The sequence below is a fragment of the Alnus glutinosa genome, chromosome 12, assembly GCF_958979055.1.
Source record: "Alnus glutinosa chromosome 12, dhAlnGlut1.1, whole genome shotgun sequence".
Taxonomy (NCBI): Eukaryota; Viridiplantae; Streptophyta; class Magnoliopsida; order Fagales; family Betulaceae; genus Alnus; species Alnus glutinosa.
Genome location: NC_084897.1, coordinates 21188741 through 21212493, shown reverse-complemented (window position 1 = coordinate 21212493; position 23753 = coordinate 21188741). Strand labels below are relative to the sequence as shown.

At 33.7% G+C, this 23753-nt stretch overlaps 1 protein-coding gene across 2 annotated transcripts; it reads left to right on the top strand.

The window, feature by feature from the left end:
- The first annotated feature begins 8951 nt into the window (after positions 1–8951).
- LOC133852008 (putative F-box protein At5g55150) lies at positions 8952–13586 on the top strand. 2 transcript variants are annotated; one of them, XM_062288660.1, is made up of 4 exons: positions 8952–9158; positions 9332–9437; positions 10977–11096; positions 12154–13586. In XM_062288660.1, the coding sequence occupies exons 3-4, from the start codon at positions 10994–10996 to the stop codon at positions 12831–12833; spliced, it is 783 nt and encodes a 260-aa protein (XP_062144644.1). In that variant the 5' UTR covers positions 8952–9158; positions 9332–9437; positions 10977–10993; the 3' UTR covers positions 12834–13586. The 2 variants fall into 2 exon arrangements, with proteins under 2 accessions (XP_062144644.1, XP_062144645.1); XM_062288661.1 differs by lacking the exon at positions 9332–9437.
- The last annotated feature ends 10167 nt before the right edge of the window (positions 13587–23753 follow it).

Sequence of the window (23753 nt, the reverse complement as noted above, 5' to 3'; positions counted from 1 at the left end):
GACCATACAACTCAAAATTTACTTGAATAAGTAGACTCCGTACGTATTAACTCTCTTATATTTACTATCCGAATTGCTAATAATTCGAACAGTTAAATTACTGAAGATCTCTCTCAGTCTGTTTGGTTTGGCCATCAGTTAGTCTTTTTACTATCTTGTCACCAACGGATTTAGCTTAGGTGCTGTAAAAAAAACTACAGTACTTATTTTATAGTTATGTTTTTTAAGGATCCAAATTAAATTTTAGGATGCAATTAGCATTACGATTTTGTAGATAAAAAGTGCGATTTTAAATTAAATCGCAAAAAATGAATTATTTAGAATTGTAATTTGAAAACGCAAAAAATCTGCATTTTCAAATTGCAGGTAAGGGGGTATTTTTTTGAAAACCCACAATTTTAAAAGTCAAACTGCAATTTTGTCAAACACTTAATTACATTTTTAAAAATGGCATTTTTTCAAAAAATTTGCAAACTTAAAAGAGACTCTTAATTTCTCTATCTTTCTCTTATAACACTTGAAACTCAATCTAAGCCCTTAAAAAAATTACCGCATAAATGTTGTTGTAGTCTTTTTTACGGCAATTAAGTTAAGCCAAATCTGTCACCAGCATTAGGGGGTTGACTGAGATCGATGCACTCTTTTCAAAGCGTGTCTGGAAAATTTTATTAGGGAATTTTTGAAGATAGCAAGGTAGGTTCCCGTTGGCTTTTAGTGACCTGTCCGACTTGCAACTGGTCCAGGACCAGAATCAAATTTGGGAAGACAAAGTCATTAGTAACATAGAATATGTGCCCAAAAAATAAATAATTGGTAAATTTGAAAATTAGAACCTTGAAGCTTGGGCTTTCCCACTTGGCTACAACGTGTATAATATTGATTGGCATTGACTCACATAGCTCACACCTTGGGTTTTTGAAACATTCTTCTAGGATGAGATCATTGGGCCATTGGGGTATGCCATACGCATTGTGTTTATGAGAAGAAAAAAATTATTTTAGAGCACATGTTTTAGTTAAGCGGGTTACTTTTTATTTTTGTATGAAAGTATTTCTAATGGGTTTTTCAATCTTCTTCTTTTTTTCTTTTTTTTTCATTCGGATTAAGAGCGAAACATTTATTTTTGTAACCCTTTTTCCCCTCATCAATTAGAAAAAAGAAAATTACTTGTTTAGTTCATGAGGTTTGTAGTTGTATCAAATTGATAATCGGGGTATAAAAGTATCTTAAGATTCTTAGAGGGAGCAATTTGTCCAAAATGATTCCAACTATTAGCTATTTGAAAGAAACCTTTAAATGCACATATAGATCATGCCATAACCAATCGATGATTGACACGTTACATCACTAACGAATCAGTCTATTATAAAATTGAGTAATGATTCATTACCACCTAAAGATATTATTTTTTACCACATTGTCTATGTGATAAGGTGATCCTCCACTACTTTTTGAGTATTTTTATTTTTTAAAAATAAATTAAGGTGAGGGACCACCTTGCCACATAAGTAAGGTGGTGAAAAGTTGTATGTTTGGGTGGTGTTGAATCATTACTCTATAAAATTATAGATTTACCCATAAAATAAAAAGCAAAACTTAAATAACAAGGAGGGGTTGTCACTCACCAAGTGAAGGGCAGTCGGTTGCCTTGTGAAGGTACGTTGCACTTTGTATGGTGAAGGATGCCCTCTCGACAAATGAAGGGCGATCAGCTTGACCCTTTTATTTAAATTTTTTTTTAAAGTCTTTTTATTTATTATGGGTAAAAATATAATTTTAATTATAATAGACCAAGTTATTAGCTATGCCACATGTCAATCGACAGTTGGCTGTAACATGAATCTATATTTGTATCAAATGGTTTATATCAATCAGTTGGAGATAAAGGCCATTTTGGACAAATAACTTACTCTATAAGCACCTTGAAGATACTTTTGAATTTTGATACTACAAGAATCAATTTAGTACAACTAACCCCATAAACTAAATCAATAATTTCCCTTATAATAAAAGGAAATTCAGTGGGATTTGGATGCTCTCATATATGTTCATAGTGGTGAAGGCGACTTATGTTAATGAAGCCTAACCCAAATTAAAATGAATGGTTGTCAATTACAAACACGATTCACTTGGCCCAAATTGACAAATTTTATCTGCTTTACCAATTTTCATTCAAAAATATTACCAAAACTTAAAATAAAAAGAAAAAGAAAAAGAAAAAAAAGATGGCTAATTTCTTGAATTTTCAGATTAAAAAACCTAGTTTAACTTTTAACTGAGGCCTCCTTTTCAATCCAAATATCCAATTAGGCCAACTTAACACGAAAATGCAAGGTCTCTTGCTTGAACCCCAAAACCATATATACGCCCATTGTTTTAATTAGTTGAGGGGAGACTCCTAGAAGCTCAAAGTCATGATACATTGATAATGCTGCACCTACCATAAATTATAATATTATAAAGACAACCAAATAGTTAAAAGAGAAAGGAAAAAATAATGTTAATGCCTGGTACTAATGTTCTTAATTTCCCAATTCCCACTTATTTACATTCGGAATGTCATCTCATGTGGATGTGGGCACGCTATCTACTCAGCCCTTGTGGAAAAATGAAACAATAATACTCAACTTTCATTTCGGTCTTCATCAGAAATAGAGTGGATTTATTTCAATGGTTCATATTAGATTTTACAGATATCACATGGTGAATATGTTACCACGTTATTTAAAAAATTTAAATAACGATGCACCATGTACATAGTCAAGGACGGGACTAAATTTTTTTTCATAAAGATTTTAATTTCTTGAAGCTTCCAAAAACAGGCCATAATAACATGTTCTAATACAAAAGCTATTGTCAATACTGCACCATAGATTACTTGGATTAACTCCTTGTTATCTAAACTTGGCTTACTACCTTCTAAGCCTCCTATCTTGTGGTATGATAATATCAGTGCTACATACCTATGTTCCAATCTAATGTTTCATGCTGGATAACATATAAAAATTGACTTTCATTTCATTCAAGATATGGTGCCAAGAAAATCACTTAACATTCGGTTCCTATCGAGCAAAGATCAATTGGCCTACGTTTTTTGTCACTCTTTCTATATATATATATATATTTAAAAAAATGATTTTTTTGCACACTCTACCCTTCTGTTCATTTTTATAAAAAAAAAAAAAAAAACTAAAAAAGACAAAAATCAATTTTTTTGCACATATTTATGAACTTTGGTAAATACAATTTTTGAGATGAAAAATACTTAATTTCAATTTTTAACTGCATTTATCATATTTTTAGTTTGGTCATAGAATAATGAATCTATGACTCTATCGGTGCCTAAGGTTAAGTTTGAGGAGGAATGTAAGAGACATGTCTAAAGTCAACCATTGCGATCAAGTTAAGAGAAATTCAAATACAGCAGCAGCCATCCAATTAAGATAAGAAGAAGGAATCAAATTCAGAGGATAATGATAGAAGAAGTTGAGAAAACGTGCAGATCTTATCTTGTAAAAGTAGAATAATGTACTTATAACAGGTAAGGCGCAAAGCGGAGGTCACTAGTTCGAATCTTCATCCCCTCTTGTGTGGAAATGTCAAAAAAAAAAAAAAAAAATCAATTAATATCTTTTACAGGGCCTAGTTATTTATATTTATATATTTATCCTGTTATTTGGTAAACATCAGTTTTCCAAGAAGAAAACAACCCACATTATACGTTTGAAGATTCTTGGATGCCTGCATCAAAAACTGGCCATCTGGTCAACAACAGCAATGACACCAAGGGGTTATGAAATTAACTTTTTTGGGGAAGGACTTAATTCATTACATATTACCTACGGTGAAAATTATTTCATGAAAATTTAAGTTTAATTTTCTCAAATTTAAATTACTTTAACCTTTTCTCTATTATTTTTTATCCCATATTGAAATATTATGAGTTTTTTGTGTGCTTTATAAGCATTAATTTATTTTGCTCTTATACTAGATTGGTTGTGTCACCAAGTGTGAAGTATTGGCCGTCACACGGGTGACGCTTTGATGCTTTATACGCACTTCGCACTTGTGCATCGTCGCACACAAGCTTATTATTTACATGTATTTTTCTGATGTGTACAACTGCTATTCTAATAGTCATATTTTTTTTTAATATTTAATTGTTTTTCCAACCATCAAAAACTATATTTTTTAACTGCTTTTTCAACAGTCAGAAGAAACTGTAATAAACTGCTTCTGTAATTTATAAAATATATTTTTTTCCTACATATTTTATTATCTTTTTTTTTTTTTTTGCTGTTACAGAATTTCTTATTCAAAGTAATGTTCAGAATTTGCAATCTGCACACTACATTCAGACAGAAAGCACAGAATTGTTGTATTCCCTTTTACAAAACTTATTGTATAAGTTGGATGCAATATTTGTCTAAAAAACAGATTAATATTCACCGTTCAAGTGTTCATTGATTTTTTCATATAATTTTTATTTTTCTTTCATTAATTTTTGTAGTTTCACATCTTTATTAGATGCAACAAAACAAAATCTTAACTTTAGAAATGTATAGAATTCTATCCTTTGGGTCTCTCTGTTTTTTTTTATGTTCTTTTTTTTATTATTATTTTTTTTTTCTGATGAGCAATACAAAGGTGACAGGGAGGCGGGTCTGTGTAAATCATTTAATATAGAAAGATGTGTGGAGCAGAACTGAAAATGACATTGATTGCATAGTCAATGAGAATGGTAGATAAGCTACATAAACAAGTACGGACACAGGATTCTTAATTTGTGTCATGTCTTTAGACCAAGGCATCTATCTACCCGGGAAAGAAGTGCAAGACTTTTCTAAACAGCGCAAAACTGATAGAGAAACGGCCACTTAAGAATCACAGGGGATTGCAGGTAGTTATTGCGCCGTGCAGTCGGTGCGGATGAACCGTCGCTTACAAATGGTTGTGTCTGCCGATGGAGGACATCCGACATTGACAAGAGGGTTGCAGGGAGTTATTACGCCGTCCTTTCTGACGACAAAATAAGTGATCTACTGATTGACTTCATTTGGGCCGGTCGCTTCCAATTGCTTTGAAGCCCAATACATTGCCCACTCAACAATTTTTATTTTTTATTTTTTTGAGTTATACTATGTACTCATATTCAATTTCACTTTTAGGCTATTGAGCTAAAAGTGACGGTGTTTATCAATTTTTAAATCAATATTTATTAAAAAAAGAAAAGAAAAAAAAAAGTAAGGACTAGTGGACACTACCACATCATCTTAATGACAAAAAAGTGAAATGAGAAATAAGTATTTAGAATTACTATTAGTAGACAGTTATATGACAATCATATAATTGAGATGACATAGTAATGTTATTTAGTAGACTCTTGTATAATTGAATGGTGTGTTAGTAAAAGTCAATTATTGGATTAAGGCTTGTAAAAAAAAAACTATGATCGAATGCCTGATTTTTACTGCCACGTTATCCAATTGTATGACAGGGTATACTAAATAAAATAATTCAGTGAAAATCAGCCCTTAAAACCATAAAACAATTATATGTTAGTCATACAATAGTTTACTAAATAGCCTTACTCATAAATAAGTTAAATTTTTGTGGGAAAAGTTGCGAAAATTTTGTGCCATGCCTAGGCAATGATCCGCCGGACTGCCACAATTCTCTTTGCTTGAGGATCAGCAGACCAGACTGCTTCGACTGGCTTGTCCTTAATTAAAGGTTCTGTTTCTTCAAATAGAAAAAAATAGAAGTTTAAGATTACTTCAAGACGACGAATGTTGATAGGGTTTACTCCAGCCAGCATCTCTCTTGCAAACTCTTCATCAGTCCTCCATGCGGACCTATCCTCTGCTCCAGATCATTGAAACACCACAATTAATTCAAAGGTGTGACGTCTTTCTCTTTCTTTCTTTTTTCTTTTTTCTTTTCTTTTTGGGTTTTCTTTCTCAATTAATTATATTCTCTTATGATCATGATTAAATTCTTGATATTGCACCCCACCAAGCCATGTAAACCTTGCTACCTGCAGATCATCCTTGTCCATGCACTGAGCAGCCCCTATCCAAAAGAGATTTCCAATAGAATACTCCGACAACGACAATGCCATTCTTTTGCGCAGATTCACCCAATGGGTTAACAAATTAAGAGGCCGAGCTTTTGAAAAGTGAAAACCATAGTTTTCTCTAGACGCGGCCATTGCATGCTTCCATATGAAAGCTGACACCACCTCCAAGCGCGTGGGGTGTTTCACACACAAGCTGGTTGCTTGGGCCTTGAGGGTGGCTATACCTAAGGCATGAAACCATACATTATCACTTGTGGGGAAGAGAGAAGTCGAGACAAAGTTTGGGCACACGTACAGCTCAATGCTGCCCCATCAAGGATATTGTGGGAAATACATAAACTAATGGCGATTCCGCCGCACGTAAAGACGATCATTTATGTTAGAATATAAATTATATAATTAAATTATTCAATTCTTATAAAATTAAGCTTTTGGGATAAATAGTTGTTTAACATAAAATTAAACAAAATGCACAATCTGATTTTTTAGGCAATCTGTCCTTAATTCCTTCATGCTCCATTTTTCAATATCGATCCTCCCAAGAGTATCTCGATTGCCTCACCAAGCAGAGAGCAATCAATTCCTTCCGTATGCGATTGCCGAAGCCACATTGGAAGAAGAGATGCTCTCTTCTCAATCCTCCCCCGGCGAAAAGAGCAATAAACAATCCCCCAGAAAGCCCCATCCACACATCCTTTCCTTAGTAATCAAAGCATCTCTGAATACAAGCTACAGAAGGAAGGAATATCGAGGTATAGCCACCGGGTTCCACACCATTTTCCACCAATTCATTGGAGGCGCCTTCGTTCTTAGTGCATCCCAAGTTTCTTAGCATATGTAAATACTTCCCTTTTTGGCAATTCCATACAGGCTGATCATAATATCACCAATCTCCACTTCCGGGAGTTTACTCTGCAACTCCACAATCCTATCCGACCTCGCATAAGGCCAATACCATTCTCCATTGCGTATAATAGTTGACAATTTAGCACCAACTGAGCTCAGCATCATAGACAGCTCTACGTCCATACCTATCTAGCAGACACCCATCCGGATGCCACACGTCCATACCTATCTTCAGAAATCTCTTTAGTCAGTCCCTTAATTTTGATCAGGATTTGCTTCCAACTCCAAGAACAAGATTGAGGAATTGGGATTTGCCAAAAACTCGTCCTCGATCATCAATTAAAACCATTGATATAATGACTAGAGCTTATAAGTTAGAGAAGGCTGAAAATGCGGAACGTACTCAAATCAAATTGATGACACTCATCTCAGATGTTTGTGTTTGGTTTGATCTAGTGGATTACATTTAGTCTTATTTAAGCTAATAATTTACTGCCCCTTTCATTTTAAGTTTGTATTTTAATTTGGTTCTAGGCTTTTAGGTCTGAGAAACGGACAAGACTTTGTGGCATGAACAAGATTGGTTCTTGCAGTGTTCTATCAATTACAACTCTTCCACTTTCTCAGGTGTTGGCATGTTGCCAACTGCTTTAGCCATTTCCATATATTCTCTTTGTTCTTTCCAAAATCATTGTTTGAGTTCTTCATAAAACAGTACTCCTTGTGTTTTTCGTTTTTTATGAAATTGATTGTCAGGTCAAGATCATGGAGAAGGTAAACTGGAGTAGGCATTAGGGGTAGCTTGTTGGGTGCTTAGGAGTGAATTTAATGCAATCTTTAGTCTGAAAAAACATTGCAAATTAAGTGTAAATTTTAAAAAATATGCGGACGACTTTTTCTTAAATAATGAGGGCGTATGCATTAGTTCGAAGGAATATATAGGTGTCGCATTATGCCACATCCCTAATTGTTATCCTAATTAAGCGCTTGACACTTAATTATGAGGTGTTTAGAAATAAAAGTTAAAAATAATACTTAATTAGCTAATTTGTGAATTGGTGCTACTTATGGCCCATTTAGGTGTGCGATTTTTTGAAAAAATTACGAATACCGAGAGAATTTAGTTTTTGAAATTATGTTTTGATGGTTTAAAAAATTTGAGACAAAATTAAAAAAAAAGAAGATAAAATCTGAGTAGAATTTAATATTTAAAAAATATTTACTACTACCTCTCCGATTAAAATAGACTTTGACTTTGGCATAGAAAAAGTAAAATATTCCTTAAAAGTAAAATCCCAAGAAACAAAGGAGAGTGTGAATAGAAACGGTTAGGATCATCTACAATTATTTGTCTGAATTTGAAAAAAATTGAATAGGTGATTGTGAGAGACCACTTATAGAATTTACCTGACCAAATAAAAATTAGACTGAATAATTATAAATGATCCTGATCCGAATAGAAGAACCTAATTAAAGACTACCTAAAGCGCCCACAACTAATTAATACGAAGGAAACCTCAGCGAATTAGTGAAAATTATCATCTTAAAAATTTAGTGGTAACCGACAGACAGCTTTGATGTTTTGTTGATACGAATCCGTGCAAGGAAAGTAAACCCTATGTATAGTGGACAGGATTCCTATGGGTTATAGGAATTAATCACGACCGACATATACCTTTTCTTAAAACACACCTACGGTTCTACACCCTGGCCTATATATATATATATATATATATATAGTAAGCCTCATTAGTGTCGTAGAATTACACTTGTGAATTTAATTAAGAAAAGGGAAGAGATAAATGTAGAATATTATTAATAAATTTTTAGAATTAAATAAAAATAAGTCTATTTAGTGTGGTAAAATAAAACAAGTGTTTTATTTTATTATATGGGTTTGTAAGTGCTGACACAAGAAAAGAAAATATAAGTGATATTTTTGAAGCCCAAATCACAAGCTTCCACTAAAGCCCACAAATGCCCATATCTTTCACTTAAGTTGGGGGCATTTTCGAAACTTGGCTCACGATTCTCCCCTCTCCCAAATCAGATTTTTACTCTTTTTTCTCCCTAAAACACAGCAGCTCTTGGTCTTTCTTCCTCCCCACCAAACCGTGAGCTCCAACCCCTCTCAACTCTCATCTCTTCTTCACACAAGCTCGGATTAGCATGAGAATGGGTTGAGCTCGTGTGGAAGACAAAGAGGAAGGGTTTCAAGGGCTGAAAATAATAGGTAATTTCTCAAACCCTCTTGCTCTCTCATTCTCTTTCACATGGGTTAAGGTTTGAGCATGAATTGCACACTTTAGATTAGCCAAAACAGCACGTATTAGAGAGCATTGGGGCTGATTTGGTGAGTTAAAATTCTGGAATTTCTCACCTTTCTCTATCTATTTTCACGTGAAGCTTGAACTTGGATCATGGGTTTTGCTTCCAAGTGAAATTCCATCATCTACAAGCCTAGAGTAGCGATTATCAACATCAAAGGGTTCAATTTACCAATTATTCCAAGGTAATTTCGAAACCCTAATATTCTTCAAAGTTAGGTTAATTTTGGGAATGTAATGAAATTATTGGAATTGGCATGAGGTCTTTATTTGCAATAAATTCTTACATGATATTTAAGTTTTGGGTTGATTTATTATTGGTCTAAAACTTCAATTTTAGGGTTGTTGAAGAGTAGGTAAGAAACCCTAAGTTTGATGGGTTGAATTAATTTAGGGTTTGATTTGGGGCTTTTGCTATGTTGTTGGACTGATATTTGAATTTGGGTTCTCTTGTGGTTTGGCCGAATGAGTCGATGTAGAATTGATTTCTATCGAGTTTGATTTATTGCTAAATGTTGATTTTAGGCACGTGGGTATGAGTTATGATTTAAGGTTGGATTCCTTATTATGGTTGTATGGGTATGTTGATTATGAAGTTGATATTGGGCTTTGGTGAAAATTGGGTTATGAGGTATATGGAATTTGGAAGATAAATTGTGATTTGTTGATATAGATGGTAATTGATATTGAGTTGTTTGTTGAAGAGATCGACTCTATGTGTTGGATTTACCAATACCCATTGATTTGTAACTTTATTGTGATATCGAAATGTAGGGGCTAATTATTGTTGAGGATTGTTGTAAATGAGGTGCTTTCTTTGGAACCGATTGGGAGTTGGATTGGTGGATTGATTGATTAGCATGTTGATGTAGGAATTTCGGTAGTGTTAGTTCGGTGTTCAATATGCTAGAATGGATTGTTAATTGGATATTGGTTTTATGACTAATAGAGGGTTGATTTTAATATGAAAAGGAAGATTCCAAAGTATTTGTAGGAATATAGTGGAATTGATATTTAGTATGGGTTTTGATGTGTAGTTGGTTAATGAGGACTAATATGCTCTCCATGATATGCTTATGATGTTGGATATTTTAGAGATTGATAAAGTTGAATTAATTTGGGATAGGTTGTTAACTACTGGTTGAATTCCTCATTATAGTGTTATAGGTGCGTTGACTATGAAATTGTATTAGGTTGGGGTTGTAAGTAATATGCATAACAAATGAATAAATAGAAGATAGCTAAAATAAATTCTAGAACCTATCTATGCCCATAGGTTTGATAAAGAGTAAAGTATTAAATGGGAATGCTTTAAAATGGTAAATTCTCCAAATAACCTTAAGACAACAACTATAAATTAGTAAGGTATTAGAGATGCATAATAGGTTTCGAATCCATTTGGTAATGTAACTAAATAATTAATACGCCTATCTATGTATTATAAAATACCTAAGTGCGTTATGAGGCTATGCTTAGCTTAATAAGCATTTTATGTATGCATACATATACGTACCAAATATACACTTGGTAAATAACAAACTAAGTGATTAATTCACCTAGCTTCTACGGTTCTACACCCTGGCCTATATATATATATATAAAGGCTAGCTATGCACCCTCGCGTTCATGACTTTCTCTTTTCCTTGTGTCTTTTCTTGCATATATTAACCTTTCATAGGAGAGTTGCTTCTTAATTCGATCGTGTATTTGTTTGTAAACACTAGTTTCTTTTTCTGCATCAATGGAGTTCAACGACGACGAGGCCCCACGTGTTTTTGTTGCTGACGACTCTCTTCTGCAACGAAAACTCCAAAAAAGAAGATTAACAGAGCTTACACCCAAAGGTGCGACGTCTTTCTTATTAGTACTGGACTTCATTATTTTATTTCTCAATTAATTATATACCGTACGTTATCATGCTTGAATGTGAAATATATGCCTCTTTAGTTATTTATTTATTTTTATGTTCACTTTTTTTTTTTTTCTCTCTCTTTCTTCCAACATTTAGCCTTTTATTAGTTTTATAGTACGATGTGGTCTGGTCGATTGATCCTTAATTATTGATTGGGTTCTTGTGAACCTTTGAAGCCATTTTATGAACCGCGCGCTTCACAAATTCACACATATATATTAATTCAAATTAGAAATTTAAGAGATTTATTGTTTGATTGGTGTTTCCCTTTTGTTTCTAGAAGTAATGTCTAATTTTAAAAATAATTTTTCACTTCTTTCTATAGACACTTTATTTAAATATTTAAATATTCCAAGGATTGGATTTGCACCACTATCTTGATTTAGTAGTAAGATGTAAAAAGTACGTACTACGAATCATAGAGATTATATATACATAGGTTCAAATAACATTCATGCGAGAGGCTCATCCATATTTTTTACTGTGTACTTTAAGAATTTAGGTATCAGAACGACTAATAACATTCATAAGTTTTCAATATCAATATGTCATTTAATTTCTCTTCTACAGTTTGATTCTCATATCACACATGCATTTGAAGAAGAACATGAACTTTTTCATAATAGAGAAAGCAAATATTTATTGAAGGAATAACTATTTAGTATTTACTAGGAAATTGGAAGCATGATTCGTCTCCCCAAACATGCTAGACGTACGAAATTAAAAATATAATATTGTTAAGCACTTTGGTATAAATTTATAATATAAAATATCTTTTATTAATTAAACACTTAAAATATATAGACTTCTTAAACGTAGGCATATCTTGGGCCGAGCCTATGTTGCATGTATAAGTTTTGTCAGAGGCTCAAAAAGCCCAAAAATCATTAGATTTATCTTACCAGTTTTGTAGATCGACAATATATATATAGTCATTAATTATCTTCTAATTAATATTCTAATTAAGTTTTGTTCCTTCCATAATGCAGAAGAAAGCCAACTTAAAGGTAGACTGTCAAAGCTACCAAAGGATTTGATAAATGAGGTTGGAAAGCGATTGATAAACTATGTTGATTATGTCCGATTGCGGTCAACTTGTAAGTCATTGAAATCCATGCTACCAAATACGCCAAACCACCAGCTCAGTCAAGTCCCGTGGCTAATGCTCCCACACGACAATGTGAGTAAAACACGTTTCAGTTTCCTTAACCCATTAGAAAATAAGATGTATAACTTTGACATTCCGGAAGTAAAGGGAATGTTGTTGCAAGGATCGTTGTATGGTTGGATACTCGCCGTTGATGGGTATCCGGAGTTGTGTCTAATTAATCCGTTCACCAGGGCTCAAATTCAGCTACCACCTCTAGACACCTTTCTAGATGTTTTGAGGTTTGATCCTAATGTACCTAATAAAGAATATTTGATTTCTGGAAAAAGATCATATCTTCATAATCAGAAAACACATGCGAGAGGTGTGGCTTACTTTCGAAAAGTTTTTGTTCGTAAGGTTGTCTTGTCGACGAATCCTACTTCTAATGAATTCACGGCCTTGGCCATTTACGGTGAGTTTGAAGAATTGGCCTTTTGCACAAGTGGAGATAAGAAATGGACCAAGTTAAAGGTTCCACGATTTGGTGAAGATGTCTTGAAGGAAAATTTTATGTTTTAACTGATCGTAGAGAAGTTTGGATTAGTGACGCTACTTCTCTGCCAAAGATGATGAGAATTGCGCCGCCCCCTCCACGATGTGTCCCAAATGCGTGTTGGTTGGTGCGAATGACATCTGGTGAACTTGCATTTGCTAATATAAAATTCAAATGGAAACCAATAGTTGGTGATCTCGAAGGAAGAGATTATTATAAAACGGCTCACTTTGTAGTCTTCAAGCTAGATCAAACACAGTTGAAGTGGACCGTGGTAACAAGCATAGGAGACGATGCCTTCTTTATTGGAAAGAATAACTCCTTGTCCATCTCATCTCAAAATCTTCCTACTGGTTGGAAACATAATTGTATTTACTTTTCGGATGCCTACACTGAAGGCCACATAGATGGAATTGTAGGTGGTTATGACAATGTTACGTATAACTTGGAAAATAGAAGAATTGAGTCAATTCCAGAATATGTAATAAGTGATTCTTTGTTGGTATCGCCTGCACCAATTTGGGTTATTCCTAATCCAGCTGCATAAGGAAATAAAAATGTATTTCCTAAGATCAACAAGGATGGTTAAGTTGTTGAAATGACGGAAAACGCCATCCCTTTGCATTTTGGTTCAGATCTTTGTGTTCAAATTGTGATTTTTGAGCTTTAGAATTTCTAATACGATTGCTTGTGTAGCATTATGATGAACATGCATTTTAGCGTATCAATGAGAAAATCACCAAATTTGATGAAAATTTGGGCTGGCTTGAAGGGTTTAATCTTCTCTTTTTTCTTTTTTCTTTTTTATATTCTTGTTTATTATGCTTAATTGAAGAGTTGGAGTATTACGGCTTAGTGTAGTAAATTACTCAAGAATAAAGCTTTGTGTGTGGTATGATCGTTTAATGTCATCGTATATATATTAGATATTAAAACAATTAACTACAAGCAAAAAGTGCTTAATAGAAAAACAAAATGATGAATATGTGGTAAACAAGACATAAACCAAACACATGTATTAATACTACACACAAGGCTTAATTTAATAGATCGAAACGACTCACATATTAGTAAGGTTGAATAGAAACGGCATATACATTGCACAAAGATGATTAAAAACGACACACATAGTCACATATTACACAAGGCTAACAATATATAAACGACACCAACATAGTTTTCAATGAACTACTTTTTTGGAACCGTGCTTGTTTTTCGCTTTCCAGTGCCTCAGATCGACGTCTGCATAAACATAAACAAATATCAATTAATATAAAACTAAACATAAAATAAACAAAAGGGACTCACTTTGAGTGCCATGAGTTCTAGTGCATGTTGTTGCATGCTGTTCTCATCTTCGAAACTATTGCCACAATCTGGACAGGGCACGTGGCAGTCTGCATGGCAATCTTTCGTATGACTTTGGAGCCCTTTCAAATCACCAAAAACTTTCGCCTTAGAGACTAGAGTCCTCACAGTGCTCCAACGAAATTCATTGGTAGTTTCTAAACCTTCATCCTAAAGCACACTCTCAGAATAGCTATCCATGGAAAAATTGCAGGGGAATTAATGGTAGTAAGTTCGTGAAAAAGGTTTGAAAAGAGATGCATATATATTTATAGCCTAAAAATCATCTTTCTTTCTTTCTTTTTTTTTTAAAAAAGAAAGAAAATGGATTACCAAAACTAATATCACAAGAAAGGCATTGCTCAGAAAATCCTGCGCAGCTGATGTTGAAGATGCTTGACTAAGACTTTGTTACCGAAAGTGGCATATGAGTCTGCTCCAAAATATCTTCCTTCTTCAGCAAATTCAACATGCAGATGGATCGATCAGAGCTGCAAATGATTAGATTTTATACAATGAAAGAGATGTTAAACCAAATTATTAAATTTAATCTACATATACTTATCTGGATGTTGCCAAGAATTGAAACTGGAGGGAGTAAGAAGAGCTCTGTTATTAAAACCAAAACAAGCTAGTTGTGGTCCCTCTCTTTCCTTCTTTCTTTCGTCTAGAAAATGAAGGTCCATAATTGAAAGAGAGGAAGGATACAAACTACAAAGAATAGGAGAACGAGCAAAAAAATTTCTCATTCGAACGTGATTCGGTCAAGCTCAGAAATCCTCTACGCAGAGCTAAAAAATCTTTCTGCAGAGATCATACAAAATTCGCCTCTCCCTCTCTCTCTCTCTCTCTCTCTCGAAAATAGTTTGACCGAGGCACGCCATACTTTACAACTAACGGTTCACAATGTGCCAATTGTCCACATGAAATAAATGTTCAAGCATTTATTGATATCATCACTTTTTGTTGATTACATTTATTTCATGTGAACATTTGGTATATCGTGAACCGTTAGATATAAAACATGGCTAGAATTTAACAATGTGAAAACTTCAAATATTTAAAAAATTTGAGGGAATCCTAATCCGGCGAGCTAGTGCTTGGGGCTGGGTCGAAAGACTGAAAGTGAAAGTAATGATTCACTTCTGCACAACAAATGGTTGGGATACACGTAGCAAGCGTTGGAAGTCTTGCCATTTGAGCTTCTTCTTTTTTAAAAATGAAACAAAATAAAATCACTTAAACCCTAAACTTTAATGACATTTCTAATTACCTTAGTTTCAAACTTCAAAACTCTCAATTTATTACATCTATCTTTCAATTTTTTGTAATATCGTTCATCCATTAAGGTTAATTTGAGCTTAAATCAAACCGCAAAATAGATGAAATGATCTTTATACCTATGAACGTTTCACCAAGTTCAAATTTACTCTTAATTAAAACTTATAAAAAAAATAATAAAATAAAATTGAGGGTATTTTGATAATTTCAAAGGCCTCGGTTAGAATTTGATGAAAAATTCTAATAGAGGGAAGACATTGCAAAAACTTATAAGTTCGATACTCAAAATTGAGAGTTTTTTTATTTTTTATTTTTATTTTGAGGGGAGATTACAAAAGTGATGAAAATTTAATGGATTAAGTGAAGTTTTCAAAAATAATAATAATGAAAATAGGTGTAAAATCAGGGGTAAATTGAGATTTAAGGTAAAATGTTAAAATGAGACATTTTTTTTTAAAAAAAAGAAAAGAAAAGAAAAGAAAATTATTAATATAATAAATTATTATATTAAATACTAAAAGATTATTTTAAAATTATTCTTCTAACATTTTGAGATGTCAAATTACTAATAAACTTTTTATGTTCAAATTTTGTCACTATGGAAAAATCTAAAAAAGGTCCTTCAATTATTAGTCATTTTCAATAAAGCCCTAGCTAAAAAGTAACTGGTTGATAGTTTAATACATCAAATTACCATTTTGTGTAAAAAATGTCACTTTTCTATCAGTGTTCCTAAAATACCCCTATTTTCTTAAAACAAACAAACAAAATAAAAACGTAAAAAACTAAAACAAAAAATGCCACCTTTTCAATTCCGTTTGTTTAGTTTTTTATTTTTTATTTTTATTAAAGGCCACTAAATCCTACAAAGTTTTTAAGTTTAGGTAATATTTTATTATTTTCAGCATTTAGTGTGGTATAAAATACCAAAAGTATCACCAGTAATATAGTGACATGCCATAAGATATGCTGAGTTAATATTTCCCATATGTGGCACACAAGACATGTATCACGATTTTAGGGATAATTGCACCGTTGGTCCTTGTGGTATGCCATATTTATTTTTCATTCCCTATGGTTTAAAAAGTGCATGTGAGGTCCTTGTGGTATGCAATAATTACAAATCGATCCCTGACGTCAAATTCTATTAAAATTTTTAACAGATTCCGTCAAATACCACGTCAGCGCCACGTGTCGCCATCTTATTGGCGACACGTGGCGTTGACATGCACATCTTAATAAAATAATATAAATTTATTAAAAAAAAATAAATATACTTATTTTTTTAAAAAAAAAAAAAAGAAAAAAAAGAAAAAATGGGGCAAGGGGGTGGCAGCCACCCCCAGTGGCTGCCGGGGGTGGCCATCGGGCCACCCCTAGATCTACTAGGGGTGGCCGCGCGCCACCCCCTTGCCCCATTTTTTTTTTTTATTTTAAAATAAGTATATTTATTTATTTTTTAATAAATTTATATTATTTTATTAAGATGTGCATGTCAGCGCCACATGTCACCAATAAGATGGCGACACGTGGCGCTGACGTGGTATTTGACGGAATCTGTTAAAAATTTTAACAGAATTTGACGCCATGGATCGATTTGTAATTATTGCATACCACAAGGACCTCCCATGCACTTTTTAAACCATAGGGAGTAAAAAATAATTATGGCATACCACAGGGACCAACGGTGCAATTATCCGTGACATGGATTTTAGTAAAAAATTTGAGATAATTGCACGTTGGTCCCTGTGGTATGCCATAATTATTTTTCACTCCCTATGGTTTTAAAAGTTCATGAGAGGTCCATGTGGTATGCAATAATTACGTTTTATTCCCTGAATCGATTTTTCGTCCACAATTTTGACGGAATCTGTTAGTCTTACATGTCAGCGACACGTGTCGCCATCTTATTGGCGACACGTGTCCATATTAATAAAAAAAATATAAATTTATTAAAAAATAAATAAATAAACTTATTTTAAAACAAAAAAAAAACAAAAAAAAAAAGAAAAAGAAAAAAGGTTTTTTTTTTGAATTTTAATTTTTTTTAAAAAAAAATTAGTATTTTTATTTATTTTTTAATAAATTTATATTATTTTATTAAGATTGGACATGAAAGCACCACGTGTCACCAATAAGATGGCGACACGCGGCGCTGACGTGGCATTTTGACGGGATCTGTTAAAAATTTTAACAAAATTTGACGCTAGGAATTGATTTGTAATTATTGCATACCACAAGGATCTCCCATGCACTTTTTAAACTATAGGGAGTGAAAAATAATTATGACATACCACAGGGACCAATGGTGCAATTATCCCAAAAAATTTGGACGAAAGTTCTAAATGGGTATTTCGATTAGAGGAGTAGTGTTAGAAAAACACTAGGTGCACACTCCCCCCTCAAATGAGAGTGGGGCACAAATGTTGTGTGGGTGGACCCCATCCCATGTGAGAGGGAGGATGTGTACCTGGTGTGCACTTAGTGTTTTTTTGGCATTTCCCTTTTAATTAACGACACATATCACTTGTAATATTTTTTGAAACGGAGGCGGCTGTTTGCTAATAACCCTTACCACAGTCCACAGGTATCAAAAAGGCATTTAATTTAATTTTTTTTTTTTTTTTATTCCTTATAACCCTTCTCCCTTTTATTGAATGATGTGCTTTAAAAAAAAAAAAAAAAAAAAAAAAATTCACTTAATCCTCCTAAACTTCTATTACATTTGTAATTACCCCCTAGAAACTTAAAAAACTCACAATTTAGTGTATCTATCTTTCAAATTGTTTCAATTTCACCAATCCATTAGGATAATGAAAAATCCTAATGGAGGGGTGTTCAAAATTTTAAAATACCCATCTTTTTTATAAAAAAAGAAAAAGAAAAAGAAAAAAATTGCAAGGATATAGGCGTTAATCAGGATTTAATAGAATTTGTAAAAATACTCACACCTGAATCTTTAAATATATATATATATATATATAATAGAGATATTTTAAAATTTTTGATAGTATTTAACGGAAAAAATTTCTTTAGTTGAGTGGATCGGAAATAAGAAAAAATACGAAAGAGAGAACATTAAAAAATATTTAACTTTTACTTTTGGACTCTTTACATTTAGAGCAGTTAAATTTAACATTGACTAAAGAGTTTGTTAAATAATTTATTTTGTTAAAATTTTATTAAAGAAATAGAAATAGATAATTCATTGCGAATACTCTTTATCTTTGACCTCCTCCCTTTCATTTTCATGAGACTGCAAGAAGAACACTATGTATTAGTGGTGCTACTCTTTTTTCTTTTAATCTTTATTTGGTGAATATCAATCTTTTTAAAAGCATTGCTTCCGTCAAACTCTGTTAAACTTGTCTTTTAATTACATGGAATCTCATCATGAAATGATCCTTGCAGCTCTGCTTCTTTGCTGATGATCAGGAAGAAAAATATATTGGAGCAGAGGCTAGGTGTGGCCCTCACAATCCTTGTTTAGTAAATAAGTTTCGTGAACAAGGCTTTGAGATCCATAACAGATTTTTCTGGTAAACATCTCCATCTTGATTCTAATTATGTCAATCTTTTCCTTTAAAAAAGAATGATGATTAATATCGCCTATAAATATGCATGCATGTTCTTCTCAATCACCATGGATACGCTGTCGATCTGAGAGTGAGTTTTCAGTCGAGAGTACTCCCGTTGCAAACCCTGAGAGTGTATGCTTAGAAGCTCTCAATCAATCTTCAGTTTGTTGAAAATATATCGATGGATCTATGCGCACTTTTGTTTCTAGAAAATAGTTTGAAATGCAGGGGCGTGGGTTTTTTGAAAAAAAGTAGAATATTATTCAACTTTTTATTTGAGCCGAACACACTTTAATTATTGATACGGAAAAATGAGAAATGCTATGAGTATTTAAAGCTTACAAACTGACGTGGAGCCTCTCATTAGCTTAATATTAAAATAAGTTAAAACAAATTTTATTACATAGACAAAAATACCCTTTCATCTCCTATAGAACCCACCTCGCCGGAAACCATCACACCGCCGGAAACTCAGCACGCTGGCCACCACGACTCTGACCCTAACCACCTGAAACCCAGCACCTCGACTCACCGAAAACCCAGCACCCTTGACAATCTCGGACTCGACCACGCTTCTGGTCGGGGAAGGGCCAGATCTCTGCCAGCCAGCCGGGATCCGGACGTTTTGGTCGGGGATGGGCCGGATCTCGGATAGACGTCGTTTTGGCCGGGAACGACCAGACGACGCCACTGGAGTGATATGAAACTGATGCCTGGTCGGGGAATGATTCGTTTGTGGCTGGATGACGCCACTGGAGCAATCCGGAAACTCCAAACTGGCCGTCCGACGAGATGTCCCATCTTTTTCTGTCTCTTGTCAAATGAATGGTTTTGTTATTGGTTGAAGGAATAGAAGACTTTGGGTGGTCTTGAAATAATGGTTTTTGCTAAAAGGGCATTTTTGTCTTTAGGTATAATGCCACATCAGTTTGTAAAGTTTATTTGTAAAAGTTTTTGTGCCACTAGCATTTCTCTTGAAAAATTATAAAACATCTATTCTGGACTTTTTGAGTAATTCTGATAGTATATTAAGTGTCTATAAAAAAAAAAGAGGTAGCTTTTAAAATCATCATTTGATTAATCACATGCCTAATTGTGATTTTAAATGCCACCTCATTTTTTTATGGACACTTGATGGACACTAGGGCTGATCAAATACCCGCATCCCCCGCCCCAACCTGCCCCTAAAATCTCGGGTTTTAAGTGATTTTTTGCGGGTGCGGGTCAAAAATTGATATACCCGTGCGGGGCGGGGCGGGTTGCGGGTTGGGGTTTTAAAAAACCCTGGGGACCCGACCCGCCCCTCATAATTAAAAAAAAAAACCCTACTAACCCTAGCAGTGCCACGCCCCCCCCCCCCCCCCCCCCCCCTTTTCCCATTTTTCCCTTTCTTTTCTTTCTAATCCCTAGCGCCGCACCCCTTCCCCTCTTCTTCTTCTTCACGATTTCCGTCGTGCTGCGTCTGCTCCAATGGAATTATGGAAGTCGATAGGCCTCGCCGAGTCACCGGTTCTGTGGGAACGTCAGGGTTGGCGAGGAGACCGAGAACGGTGGGAAACAAGGCCTACATCTTGTAAAAAAAAAACAATGATAGGAAGAAGGAATCAAATTCAGAAGACAATGATAGGAGAAGTTGAGAAAACGTGCAGATCTTATCTTGTAAAAGTAGAATAATGTTCTTATAACAGGTAAGGCAGAAACAATTATCAAAACCAATTATAATCTTTTACAGGGCCTAGTTATTTATATATTTATATATTTATCCTGTTATTTGGTAAACATCTAAGTTTTCCAAGAAAACAACCCACATTATACGTTTCAAGATTCTTGGATGTCTGCATCAAAAACTGTCCATCTGGTCACCAACAGCAATGGCACCAAGGGTTTAAGAAATTAACTTTTGGGGGAAGGACTTCATTCCACATTACCTATGTTGAAAATTATTTCATCAAAATTTAAGTTTAATTCCCCCCAATTTAATTTACCTCAACTTTTTCTTTATTTTTTCAATTACTCTTTATCTCACATTGAAAAATTATGAGTATTTTTTTTTGTATGCTTTATAAGCATTTATCTTGCTCTATACCAGATTGGTTGTGTCACCAAGTGTGAAGTATTAGTCGTTGCACGCATGCGTATCACTTTGATGCTTTTAGACGCACTTTGCACGTGTACATCGTCACACACAAGCTTATTATTTACATGTATTTTTCTGATGTGTACAACTGCTATTTTAATAGTCATATTTTTTTTAATATTTAACTGTTTTTCCAACCATCAGAAACTACATTTTCTAACTACTTTTTCAACAGTCAAAAGAAACTGTAATAAACTACTTCTGTAATTTATAAAATATATTTTTTCCTGCATATTTTATTATCTTTTTTTTTTTTTTTTTTCATTTTTTTTTGCTGTTACAGAATTTCTTATTCAAAGTAGTGTTCAGAATTTGCAATTTGCACACTACATTCGGGCAGTATTGTATCCTAATGACAAAATTGTTGTATTTCATTTTACAAAACTTATTGTATAAGTGGAAGGCAATATTTGTCTAAGAGACAAACAAATATTCACGTTACCATCTAAGAGTTTAGTGATTTTTTCATACAATTTTTATTGTTCTTTCATTAAATTTTGTAGTTTCACTTTTTTATTTCTAACAAACTCTACATTTAGGCATCTACCTCGTTGTACACGATTAGATGCAACAAAACAAAATCTTAACTGTATAACTGATCGAATTTTATCCTTTGGGTCGGTCTCTTTGTATTTGTTTTTTTTTTTTTTTTTGATGAGCAATACAAAGGTGACAGGGAGGGGGGTCTGTGTAAATCATTTAATATAGAAAGATATGTGGAGCAGAACTGAAAATGACATTGATCGCATGGTCAATGAGAATGGTAGATAGATACATAAACAAGTGTAGACACAGGATCCTTAAGATGTGTCATGCCTTTACACAAGGCATCTATCTACCTTGTAAAGAAGTGCAAGACTTTTCTAAACAGCGCAAAACTGATAGAGAAACAGCCATTTAAGAATCACAGGGGAGATTGCAGGTAGTTATTACGCCGTGCAGTCGATGCAGATGAACCGTCGCTTACAAATGGTTGTGTCTGCCGATGGAGGACATCCGACATTAACAAGAGGGTTGCAAGGATCGAGTTATTACGCCGTGCTTTCTGACAACAAAATAAGTGATCTACTGAAAGACTTCGATTGACTTCCTTTGGGCCGGCCGCGTCCAATTGCTTTGAAGCCCAATACATTGCCATTTGCCCACTCAACAACAATAATTTTATTTTATTTTTTATTTTTTATTTTTTAAAAAAAAAAATTCATATAAAGAGTAATACTATTTAGTAGATGAGTAATGCTCCGTACTCATATTCAATCTCACTTCTAGGCCATTTGACTGAAGTGGCCGTGCCTATCATCCCTTGGATTAGTATTTATTAAAAAAAAAAAAAAAAAAAAAAATTTAAGGGCTAGAGGGCACTGTCATATCAACCTAGTGGCATATGAGTGAAATGAGAAATGAGTATTTATAATTACTATTAGTAGACAGTTATACGCCAGTCATATAATTGAGATGGCATGGTAGTATTATTTAGTTGATTCTTGTATAACTGAATGATGTTCCAGTAAAAATCAGTCATTAGATTAAAGTTTTTTAAAAAAAATAAAAAATTATGATCGAATGACTGATTGTTACTGCCACGTTATCCAATTGTATGACAGAGTATACTAAATAAAATAATCCAGTGAAAATCAGCCCTTAAAACCATAAAACAATTGTAAGTCAGTTGTATATATAGTAGCCTACTAAATAGCCTTACTCATATACAGGCTAAATGTTTGTGGTAAAAGTTGCAAAAATTTTGTGTCATGCCAAGGCAATGATCCGCCGGACCGCCACAATTCTCCTTGCTTGAGGATCAGCAGACCAGACTGCTTCGACCGGCTTGTCCTTAATTAAAGATTCTGTTTCTTCAAACATCATTGTTTCCATTTGGTCCATTTAACTATTAGACTGACCTGCTACCATTGTGACAAAAACTTGAGCCAAACATTTTCAACAACCGCTGCTAAAGATGTTTGGCTCAAGGTTTTGTTACATGGAGCAATTGCAGGCACTAAAGTGCGCGCAATATTTGGTAACTAATGTGCTGGTAGATAATTCTCAAGAGTGTAAGGGCATAAAATCCCTGCATACTTTCAAGAAATTACAACTATAAATGTCTTTATTAAGGAGAAACTTATTATAGCACAAGTAGCCTAAAGAAAAAGAGATAAGAAAGAAAGAAAAACTTTGTTGTGTAAAATAAAATAGAAGAGATGGAAGGGAAGAATAGGAGAATACAAAAGAGAGAAAGCGCTACATTACTTCTTATTTCATTGAGTGCTTTTGATTACAAAAGATATGAATATGTAGGCTAATAAAGGGGAGCACATCCCACTAATCATGACACACAATCAGGAAATATTAAAGTGAAAAATATTGAGTGTAAGAAAATAAGGAAGGATATTGAGCTTGTTTGGTAACTCATCCAAACAATTTTCATTTTCATTTTACTTCTCCCAAAAATATCAAATAAAAAACATTCTTACTTTTTTACACTTTTTACATCACATCAATAATTTTTTATTATTATTCAACCAAAAAAACCCACTACAAAACAAAGCTTTTTCACTTTCCTATAAAACATTCTCAAATTTTATATCACATCAATCATTTCT